Raw genomic sequence first — 12,497 nt, 5'->3', positions numbered from 1 at the left:
ATTAGATACCTCATGATCTTGTCCTTCCTCCTCCTCATCCGCAGTTCCTAAAAAAGCTGCCTATCCAGACTGCTTCATTTTCAGTCCTCAACCCACTATTATCTCAACTCTTGGAACTCCTTTTCATTTTCAAAGCTTCCATTTACCCAGTGTTTATGGAGGCAGTCTCTGCTGACTTTCACAGGCATTCTCTCATTTGAAGTTCATATAGTTCTGAGAGGCAAATACCAGCATTTTATAGGAAGAGGAAACGGAGGCTTAGGGAAGTGTATGCCTTGCTCAAAGTCACAATAATAGCAAGACTAGAGATAAAAATTCAGTATACCTCACTCCAGAGCTTGAACTGAAAGCTCTTAGGTTGTTCCCAAATGCAACCCCTCACTTTCCCTAAACTTAAGCCTATTAATATGAAAATACTATACAAGTCAGAAAAGTCTACACATCAAAAGAGAATAGCTTTGTGAATTTCTCAAATGAACATAAATGTGTAACCAGCTTCTTCTAAATCAAGGAACAAGGCATTATAAGTTCCCAGAATTCTCCTCTTCCAATAAAAACCTCCTCCTAAGGGTAAGCATGATGTTCCTTGTGATTACACAATACAGCCTAAGGCAATTGTGCAGCTGATTGTCAGTAGCAAGATCAGGGATAACACTAAGCAAAATTAGGTAGGAGAAATATATATTTGATACACTCCTTTTGCTCAAACATTTTTATAGATAAATATTGCCTAAATCTCTAGAAAAGAAATATTCGTAAGTGCTGCCCTATCAATCTTAGATACCTACACTTTTTATTCTTTTTTTATTTTTTTTAATTTTTTTTCCTACCCTTTTTAGTGGAGGGAGGTAAGTCTAGTAAAAACATTTCCTGTAATACCTTAGGATAAACCTTCATTATATGAATTATTTGAAAATGTTCTTCAAAACAAAAAAAAGATCTTTTAAACTGTGTTTTCCATATACTCTGCATTTTCTTCCAATGTTGTTCTGTAGGCCTGGAATATCATCTGATTTCACAAACTCATTAACCACTCTTAACCTATGCAAAAATCTTTTTTAAATCCTAACTTTATAAGAGATATTTCAGATATAGTAGTTTCTTACTAAACCTTTAAAAGTTCAAAATGTTTACACATGTCCTTTCTGTTCAAACACAGTACATTTCCATGGTAGGAAAAAGGTGATTCCAAAACATTAAGTCATGCTCGACTGACATATTTCTGAGTAAAATACAGACATGTTTTAAGATTTAAAAACTAGGGTTACTTACACAGAATACTGATTCTTGGAAACAATGAAGTCATATTGGTTTATTGTAAAATTCTAAAATGGTATATAGGTGATACTACAAAGGGGAACAAAGATTAGGTTGGTGTTGATGAGTAATTCCTAAATATGTGAGATATAGGCTTCATTAGAAGGCTGTCTGTTAAAAATAAAGATTCTTAATCAGAAAATATAAGACAAACCCAAACTGAGAGACATTCTACAAAATCACTGGCCAGTATGCTTCAAAACTGAAAACACTCCTCCCCAAATTGGAGGAGTGGAAGGAGAAATGACAACACAATGAAAATGGAACAACAAACAAAATTTGCATGAGGTCTCTAAGTTGATAGAATTGTACAAGTGCTTTTTCCTGGGTTTGATAATCCTGCTTTGGTTATATAAGATGTTAACATTTGAGGAAGCTGGGTAAAGAGCCTAAAGGAACTCTGACCTATTTTTGCAAGTCTGAGATTAGTTCAAAGTAAAAAGTTAAAAAGAATTACAGATTTGGGATGCCCGGGTGGCTTAGCAGTTAAGCACCTGCCTTCCGCCCAGAGCATGATCCTGGAGTCCCGGGATCAAGTCCCACATCGGGGTCCCTGCATGGAGCCTGTTTCTCTCTCTGCCTATGTCTCTGCTTCTCTGTCTGTGTCTCTCATGAATAAATACATATAATTTAAAAAAAAAAAGAATTACAGATTTGTAGGGCCCAACCCCAGGATTCTGCTCTAGTAAGTGGGACTTCAATCAGACTTCTAAAAATTTCCCTAAGAGATTCTGATGTTCCACCAGATTTGGGAACTATGGTTCAGAGTTCTCTTAAGAACGAATATTCAGGATAATAAAATTATTTTATATTTATAGAGCACTTAAAACACCAAAGTACTTCTTGCCTACAGTATCTCCTTCGATCCTGAGAAGACCTCTGAGACAGATAAGGTGCTGGTCTCACTATACTAATAGGGAAGCTTTAGCTCCAAAAGGTGAAATAAATAAAATGCCTGAGTCACAGGTTAAGTAAAAGACAATAAAGGGCTCTTTATTCCTACTGTACTATTTCTAACATCTTGCTGATTTTAATAAAATGAAACTATACTTCAACCAGTCAAGAGATACCTAATAAATATACACAGTTTAATGGATACAGAGAAATATGAAACTATTATTATCTTTTTAGTAAATTATTAAGGTTAAAGTTTATCTGATTATTGAACAACCAGAAATCTCTACTGCCAGTATAATGACAAATGTTTGACATAAATATTACTGAGGGAAATCAGGTGATCCAAAAGTAGGAAAAATAAAATGAAATCAGTTAAGTGAAATACCCAATTACCAAAAAGCATTCCATTCCTTCATCATGGATCACAGAGTTGACTATATGAATTCTAAAATAAAATATTATAAATGAAAGTAAAATTTCATTACAGATATTCTTCAAATAAGCTGACAGTTTGCTATTCTTAGAAATATCACCAAAGACCCAAATACAGAATATATTAATACTAAAGGCTTTTTGCAAGTTTTTTTTAAAACATTAAAGATCTGTTATCAATGTTAGCAAATTGTAGCAACAGATATATTCAGCAAGTAAAAGAACTAAATATCAAAACACAGCTTGTTTCAGACAGCAAAGGGCAATTTCAAACTAAGTATAAATTTGAAATGTTAATTCATTTGCACTAGAAAACCTCAGTGTTTATACTTGACATCTATATTTGATTTTCAGATGTAATTTATGCACTCATCTGAATCCTGCCCACATGTTTATTAGTAGAGGCTGGGTAACAAGCTGCATTCTACACAGTGTCAATCTATAATTGCCCCCTGTTGATTCTCTCATTGCAATAATTGGACAAACAATGAATCTTCCCCAATTAGTCCATTTGTGTAATTAATGCATCCAATTCATCATAAGTAAAGGAAACAAGCAAAAATACTATTTCACATTATAATGTTTTTCTTCATAAGCCAAGTGAAAGACACTGTGGCTATTTTTAAAGTCAGAAAATATAAACTTGGGATGCCCAGCAGTTTTTAGCGCCTGCCTTTGGCCCAGGGAGTGATCCTGGATACCCAGGATCGAGTCCCACGTCGGGATGCATGGAGCCTGCTTCTCCCTCTGCCTGTGTCTCTGCCTCTCTCTCTCTCTGTGTCTCTCATGAATAAATAAATAAAATCTTAAAAAAAAAAGAAAATATAAACTTTTTTTTAAAGAAATACTTTTAATCTGGTGAAATTTCTCCAACTTAAGGGTCAACTCAAGACTCCAGCTTAAACTCCTCTGAGAAAAACAACTTTTACAAGGGTTCTTTATTTTAGTTAATCCTTCAGTTTGTGAAAGTAACATTGTCTTGTATGCTCTTGGTAACTTGGACTATAAATTACTTCCTGTTTAAGGACAGGTATGAGTTTTTCAAAAAGTTGAATTCACTGAGTTGTTTCATAGAGTTACTAAAGATACAAGTATTAGCTAAATATTAATTGTAGTCAATATATTTATCAGCAGTTTCATATTTTTAAAAAGTACTTTTTTAAAAAAAAAGTGTTTATGTTGAAAAATATTGACAAGTAGGAGCACTAAATCAAAAACTTTACTTCAGTGATTCTAAGATATATATTTTCCCCACATATTAACATCTATGAAATCAAGATTCACTTAATGATCACACATATGCCATAGTTTTAACTGGCAATATATTTTTTTTTCCTTTCTTACTGACACATAAAATAATGGTGTGCCTCATAATCAATGATATCTTAGATTCAATAAAATATATACAACACATTATTTGCTAATGACAGATCTTACTAATACATTTAATGTAAAGGAATACTTCTTAAAAATGGAACCGCACATCTTCATTAAATTCATAAAAAATAATGTATGCTATATTAATTTTTTCTGCAGATGAATGCAGAAAGATTTTCACTGAGTTTAAGTTTAGATCGAAGGAGTGAAATCAGTAAAACATTTTACCTGTTTGGCATTTAAAAATTATAGAACCTCTACAGACTATTAATGGCATATGATTAACACTTAAAAATACATAATAAATTTATACCATACATCTTTCAAAGTGTTTTTTGTCATATGCCAAGAAACAATTAATATATTTATATTTTATCTAAACAGATATTAAATTCTTCCTATTTTAATACATGCAATCAGGGTCTCATTTGTAACTTTATTAATAACATGGAGTATAAATTAACAATTCTCAATTTCTAATGATTCATTATATTTTCCCTCAGATTTTGTTAATTCATTTTTTCCTTATATATTTTAGTATTTAGATGTGAAAGTATCGCTATGGACATGCACATGGACAAATGTACATGTTAGTTTGGTTTGAAAAACACATACATCATATACATGTATATATATATATTATATATATAATAAGCCTTGTATATGTATGTGTGTGTATATATATATATATATATATATATATATGATGTGAAGCAATCAATAAATGTTATTTTCCTTCCTACTTTTTGGGGTTTCAAACAAACTATAGGAAAAAGGGCACAATATAATTTCAAAATTTAATTATGTTTCATTGTTTTCCTTTATAATATGACATCCTTTTATATTAAGTTTATAATATGACATCCTTAAAGTCTACTTGAATTTGATAAATATTTCCTTATTTAGAAATAAATCCTTTATTTCTACTTTAACTAATGAGAGAAGTTATTGTTAGCCACCTGATATCCAGTATACAGAAAGAGAAATTATGAATACTACAAAAAAAGAAACAGTAAGTTTAATTCTGAAGGACTATTACTGATTAAGTTTATAGAGCCACGAAACATTTTTAAGTATCAGGATGCTTGGGTGGCTCAGTTGGTTAAGCGTTTGCATTAAGCGTCTGCCTTAAGCTCAGGTCATAATCCTGGGATGGAGTTCTGTATCCGGCTCCCGACCCACTGGGGAGTCCGCTTCTCCCTCTACCCTACCCCTCCTGCTCTAGTTCTCTCTGTCTCTCTCAAATAAATAAATAAAACCTTAAATTTTTTTTAAGTATCAAAATCATTCTATCAATGCCAATCGAATAGCCTGTAACACACACAAGTAAATTCTATTTTTTTAAAGATTTTATTTATCCATGAAAGACACAAAGAGAAAGAGGCAGAGACATGCAGAGAGAGAAGCAAGCTCCATGCAAGTAGCCCGATGTGGGACTTGATCCCAGGACTCCAGGATCATACCCTGGGCCAAAGGCAGACGCTCAACTGCTGAGCCACCCAAGTGTCCCACACAGGTAAATTCTAATTGACAACATGGAACCATAATTTAGATGTTAAAGCTATAAACCATAAATTTTAAAATGCTCCAATCGAACCATGTGACATTCTATTATCTAATTTCAAATCATACATAAAACCATAAGAAAACTGTACTCGAAGTCTTAGTATGAATTTATTTTAGAATCTAACTATCTATTACTAAATCATTAGTTATGTCCCTGTGGTTTCAGTGCAGGATTAGCTTGCCATTTCTGTTTTTGATTTAACAAATAAAATTCAACCATTTGGTAACATTTAATATTTTATCTTCCATTCATTCATTCCATAAAATTGATTCCATTCCATTCATGGAGCATCTATTATGCACCTATTATTACTAAAGAATTATCTGCTATTCTAGTTGGAAGGCAGTTGTTAGAACCTGACTGCCAAGATCATGACCAACATTAAAGTACAAAAAGGCTGTTTCCTGTCCTACCTCACTATTTTATCCTTGTCATTTCCATTTCAACTCACTCCCTTCCACATAACCATGGGCAACCCCTTCAAGCTTCAGACATGTTTCAAACAAAATTTACCTCTCCTAAATGCTAGCCTAGCAACCTGATAAATAGAAGCATACTCATATGAAAAAAGCCATTAATAAGCTAACTTACGACCCCTCTTAACAATTAGCAACTGTTCTTGTGTTTCTTTTTTTTTTTTTTAAGCAGATGTGCTACCGAAATGTGCACTATCTGATTAAGTTTTTTAACTGGTCTTATTTGGGAACTGAGCCTTAATTGAAAAAGAACCTAGGCAGATGGGGGGATCCCTGGGTGGTGCAGCGGTTTAGCGCCTGCCTTTGGCCCAGGGCGCGATCCTGGAGACCCGGGATCGAATCCCACGTCGGGCTCCCGGTGCATGGAGCCTGCCTCTCCTTCTGCCTATGTCTCTGCCTCTCTCTCTCTCTCTCTCTCTGTGTGACTATCATAAATAAATTTAAAAAAAAAAAAAAAAAAAAAGAACCTAGGCAGATGGATGAAAGTTTCGGCTTGGAGAAAGGGGCGTGGCTTATGTTTTCAAAAAATAATGACTAATATTTACGAAACTCCAGGTACTGCTCCATATGCTTTAAGCACTATTAAATCATTTCACCCCAAAAGTAACACCACAAGGCAAGTACTATCATTATCCTCTTTTTACACAGGAGGAAACTAAAGCTTGGAGATGTTAAGTGCTTGTCAGGGTCATGTTGCTTATAGGTAACAAAACTGAAATCTGAACAAATACTCCTGGCTCCACAGCCAAAGAACTTAACTAAATTGGCACACTGTGTGCCAACCTAATTCACAGAGGTGTGAGGATGCAGTGAGACTGTACATAAGTGCTCTGGAAAGGGTCCTTCTTGTAATTAAAAAAAATTAATCTACAAAAGTAACAGGAATGATAAGGTTTCAAGCACACCAGCAAGTAGAAGCAGTACTGGTTTTCTTCTTTCTAGACTCTCAAATCACACATGTCGGTGAAATGAGCACCAACTCTGACTATACATCAACCATAACAGTTTACAAATTTAGCTACTCTTAAAATTTCTATTTCACACTGCTGGTGGTTAAGCTCTAGCATCCATTCCCTTAAACTTTACCTGGTTTCTGACATTTGGTAGTAGCAATAGCCCAATTTTTCTCAAACTAGCAGAAAAATAAAACTTTCATAAGAAAATGTTTAATATCATAAAAAGCTATTAATTAAAATTATGCAACTAAAGTATTTAAGTGACTTCACAAAGAAATTAAAAACTTGGAAAATTCAAAATTTACATGTAGTGGCTTAGTGGAAAGTACAGTAATATTTCAATTGACTTGTATAGGAACTCTAGGTTGTATGTGAATTTCACTTCCAACTACATTTTTTCCTCCAACATGACAATCTTTGTCTTTGTTTGATAAAGATGATCAAGAAGTTATTGTTTTACTCCAACAGCTTAATAGCAATAAACAGGGCAAGCTTCTGTTTTACTTCATTTTACTTTAACTTGGTTGCCACTCATAAATTCCTCTATCAAAAGAATGCTCTTATCCTCTCAATGAGTTTTTTTCTAGCAACTGCTCAGTGTCTTGCCATGTATTTCTTTCCAATACAATTCTCACCTACCTGTTTTCTCAAGAACACTCTAAAAACAAGTACTAAATTGATCAATGCTGAGCAATATTAAAATCATTTATTAATAATCTTTCTAATATAAATATCACAATAAGTCAGACATTCTAGTGTATTATACTACTACTCCTTATATTCATTTTCATAAATCCACTTTTTCCTATTACAATTATTTCTAATTTCCCCTTATGTACACTGTTTTTCTTGAACCAGATTTACTTCTGGTATCTTTTGCCTCTATCTATTTCCTTCCAAATTTAAACTTATTGTAACTTTTGAAGTTTTTCTACCAGTTTCTCTTGGTTTGTGCATTATTTTTTTTTAATGCCTTTCCAAATAGTACATCACTTTGCCTATATCTCTGTTTAAGTTAAAACTAGAAAACTTTAATTATACTATACCTTAATACATTAAAGGATTAAATATGGGATTTCCTAATTAATTTTCCTAATTAAAACTAGATAAAATACTGGAAAAATAAGGTACTTTCATGACAAAAACCTTTAAATATAAAAGGAGCAGAATTTAACTTACAAATTTCATTTTAGCTGTCTGCAAATAAAATGCAAAATCACAAACATTAATCACTGCTCTATCATGGCAAGAGAGCCCATGTTATTTAATGATTTGGATTGAAAGGAGTCAGGATATGACACTATAATTCAGTTTGGTGACTACATTTAAAATGCTGATTGATAATTTGTTTTTACCAATTTGTATTAGTTCTAAATATCTGTATAATGCATCAATTATTTCTTAAGCAAATGGAGATTTTCAAAATATAGAAATTCTTTACTGTGTACTTTGGAAAAAAAAAGACAGATTAAACACTTTATCTAAAATTTCAATAAAACCTTTAAAAGTGACCAAATATTCCTGCAAAAACAATTCTAAACTGTTGGTCTTAGGTTATTTTTACCCTGGAATGCAAAAATTTAAATATAATACAAATATTAACATTATGTTTTATTTTTTTGAAAATGTGTCAGTTGAGTAGTCAAAAACACCAAGGATTAATGTACCCTTCTAGAGCAATTCCTTGGCTTTATAATTCTCTTGGAGCATTAATCCTCACCTGGCCTCTTTATTACATAAAGTAAATCAGAAAGACAGTGAGAGAGACCAGTAAGAGCCGAGAGCTGCTCACGGTTGATTTAAATGCTTAGTTTTCTTGTCATTCCATTTAGTCCAAAGTTGTGGGTTTATGAGAAAAGATTGTAGTTCACATTTCCAAAGTGTAAGATGCTCTATGAAGTAAAACTAAAACACAGTAAAGAAATCTTAAACAAGATTTTAATGCACTTTATATAAAGAAAGTGAATTTGGAACTGGCATAGAAATGGGCTTGGTTTTGTTTGTTTTCCTTTTTCTGTTTTATCCATGAAATATTCTATTTTAAATTCCTTTTGCTACTATTAATGTGCAAAAAGCTATGATCACAGAATAGTAAAATGTAGTAAATCTTGGAATATTCCTCAATTCATTCCAGAAAAGGAAATAAGGTACACATAATATATCTTACAAAACTTCAAAGAGGGAGTAAATACATTACACACACATCAAAAGTGAAAGATGAGACAGATCGTACTTTGGCAAAAAAATTCAAAGGGAATTAAATTCTTAACCAACTTACCCAATTTTTGTCTTCTCTTTTAACTTAGAGCAAGTTTTTGTTTTTTTGCTCTCTTTGTCCTTTGGCTTGGATTTTATCCGTCTACCTTTCTTTTCCTCTTTTCCTTCAACTGAAGCACTAGGAAAGTTTTCGGGACTCATTACTCTCGGAATATTGCGCTCCCCACGTTCCTTTGCTTTTGCTATGGCCTCTGATATTATCCGATTAGCCTTTTCTTGCTTGCTTTCTGATTCCACCTTTTTCCTCTGCTTCTTTTCAGACATGATCCTCACCTGGGTATTCTGCAACTTAGTATATGTCCCAGAACCATCACTCTTCTTGGAAGATGGGGGCTAGAGAGATCAGAAGACTTTTTATACAATGTATCAAAGTACACCTAAAACAATTAACATAAATACACGAACATTTAAAATTACGTTTAAAGATAAAGTAAAATACGTGAGCCAATAAGTGAGTACTACAAACAAATTTAAAATTGTAACAGTTTGCTGATCTAGAAATTAGTGTAGGTGTAAAAGGAGAAGCTCAACTACTGTTTTTAAAAATGAAGGTTAAAGAAGGATAAGGTAGATTCACAGCGTTCTTGATTAGTTAGTTGATTCAAATTCTGTCCTATAAATACTCTGGACATTTGAAATAAAAGTCTTTTCTTTCCTCTTCACTCCAGAACTCTGAAAATTATTAATAAATCTAAAATAGCAATTTTAATATAGAATGACTACTCCTTAGTTTATTATAATTTTTAGAAATGTAAAGCTTCTCTGCTTTACAAGAAATTAGAACTAGAACCTGAAATCATTTAAATCATTTTTTAATGTGCAATCTATGCAGCAACATTGCTAGTTAGTAAACATTCTCATACTTAAAATTAGAGAAAGTTTTAGTTTTTCCGTGAAAGAGTTAAATGTGGATTTTTTTCTTTCTGTATCATAATTATTTCGCTCAAGCAATTCTGGAAAAAAAAACCTCCAAGTTTTACAGTTTTACGTTAAAATTATTAATATTTTAGCAATATCACAGGAAGCAGATCAACAGCATTTAAAAAAGAATATCCTCTTCAAACACGCATTCATCCACATATACTTAGATCACAGTTTTGTTATGTTCTTACCCGTAAACATGCCTCTGACTATAGCAAAGGAAAAAACCACCAGGAATTTCCACACACATTTTCATGCTGATTCCAGTGTGCTTCACTGGATATCTTTTCTATACCTGCCTCATCAAAGGTTTCATAGCAGTGCTGCAGCACTGGGAAAGGAAGGAGGGTTTAGAATGCTCACTAAAATGCCACCTTAAGGCCTACAGGCTATAACAAATAACCAAGACTCGAGAAAACAGCAACAAGCTCAAGATGGCGATGCAGTACGACTCCCGCAGCAGCAGCCAGTAATAAGGAAGGTTATTCAATCCCATTAGCCTTTTAGCCCAAAGAACCCCTCCTCCTCCCACTCATTCAGGCTTTCACTTACCCTTCCTCTTGGCCTCTTCACTGAAGACATTTTTGGCGTCAGACAAAGGCTTGCCCTCTGCTTTTTCACCACCCCAGGCAGTGCTCAAGAAAAAAGCATTGAAAGAAGATTCCTAAATGGCCTATTTAGCAAGCTGCAACCAAGAGATGCACAACCCTCCACAAACACACATTGTGATTTATCAACACATTTCTGCCTTGGCAAGTTTATAGCCACTGTTCATCCTATTTAGATACGAAAAAGGCTGTAAACCCCTCCTAAAAAGCTGAGTTTCCTCAATAGCTGTAAGCAGATAGCCAGATTCCAACAAAGCACAGAAAGAAATGAATGCACAAAGCATCAAAATGCATCAGCATGAATATTAGAGATGTCGTTAAAAATACTGACTCCTTCTGCGGAAGTAGGCCAGCAGATGGTGCTACCAGTTATTATTCCATTAGACTCTGCAATTTAACCCCCGATGGACTGTTCTTCCCTCCATGTAACACATTAACTCTCACTCTGCCACTTCCTGCAGTCGTTTAAAAAAATACACATAAAACCTGATTTTAAGAGCTCATCTGAAAACTAAAATTGTAGAGAAATGGCTCTATGGAGCTATCAATATTAACAAACAAAATGCGACGCAATTTTTACTGGAGAAAAATACTTTTCTCCAGGATACCACAAAATACTGGAAGTAGGAAAATAGCTGATGAGGAGGAAAGGGTTAAAGAGCAGGTCATGCAAACGAACATAGAACAAGTGACTTCTCTTTGAGAAATTAGATAAGTTCCCTTCTGATTCTTCTAACAAAAAGCTAACAATGTTGTTTTTAAGACAGAGGAATGAAACTATTTTCATTTAAATTCTAAAGAGAAGTTTAAGATTTCAAAAAGAACACCGGAGAGCTGCCTGTATGCCCACAGAGAATAAGTAACGACACTTACATTTTTTCCTTATTTAAACCAGGAGAAATATGTTAATTTATTTTCCTAACAAAAAACTCATAAAACCTTCCTGACCTTTACCCTTCAGATTCTATTTTAACTGAACTGTGGAGTTTTCAGATAAAATTTTAGTTTCAGTCGCTTACTAAAAATAAATAACAAGTCCTCCTGAATTTCATCTATACAACTTTTCTTTCTATAAAAAAATGAGATTATTTTAATAAGCAGTGCCCTTACATACCTAAATAGCTACAAAATTCAAGTTTGCTTCTTTCATTAATACCATTTTTTTCAATTGCTCCTGGCAAATTATCTGACATTTCTTTGTTTTTTTGTTTCTTTCCTTTTAAGCACCAAAGGTCTCAAAATGGAACAACATAATATGCCCAGTGTAGAGGAAAGACCAATGTGGACAGCAGGAAAAGTTAAAATTTAGAGAACCACTAATGGAAAGGAAAGGATCTGACTGCCCTGAGGCGTCATCTACATAAAAATCACAATAACCAATAGTAAGGGCTAACACTGAGTGCTTACTACTCTAAGCATTTCTCACATAATAGCTAATTTAATTCAGAATGGAAATAGGGTAAAGCAACAACGGAGAGAAGAGTAGCAAATGGTAGATACCCTCTTACAGCAGTATTATAAAATGCTAGAACAACCTGAGAGCAAGCAAAAAAATCATAATGATAACAATAATACAGCTGACACGTATTTAATCCTGTGTTCCAGGCACTATTCCTCATACTATATAACAACTTAATCTTCAAAATAACCCCGTGAGGTATGTAGTTAT

The 12,497-nt window shown here is 33.4% G+C and overlaps 1 protein-coding gene across 13 annotated transcripts in view; it reads right to left on the bottom strand.

The window, feature by feature from the left end:
- Positions 1 to 12,497, bottom strand: part of CHD9 (chromodomain helicase DNA binding protein 9) — a 221,508-nt gene that overhangs the window by 95,803 nt on the left and 113,208 nt on the right. For 10 of the 13 annotated variants that reach the window (XM_055330958.1, XM_055330956.1, XM_055330963.1 and 7 more), the window contains one exon: positions 9,301 to 9,632. In XM_055330958.1, coding sequence (XP_055186933.1) covers positions 9,301 to 9,632 — 332 coding nt within the window. Of the gene's footprint in view, positions 1 to 9,300; positions 9,633 to 10,411; positions 10,637 to 10,772; positions 10,856 to 12,497 lie in introns of those variants that run through there. The other 3 variants (XM_055330968.1, XM_055330966.1, XM_055330969.1) reach the window with 2 other exon arrangements.

Source organism: Nyctereutes procyonoides, unplaced genomic scaffold (genome assembly GCF_905146905.1).
Source record: "Nyctereutes procyonoides isolate TBG_1078 unplaced genomic scaffold, NYPRO_anot_genome, whole genome shotgun sequence".
NCBI classification, from domain to species: Eukaryota; Metazoa; Chordata; class Mammalia; order Carnivora; family Canidae; genus Nyctereutes; species Nyctereutes procyonoides.
The sequence above is the reverse complement of the archived record's forward strand: the minus strand, read 5'-3'. Positions and strand labels throughout refer to the sequence as shown.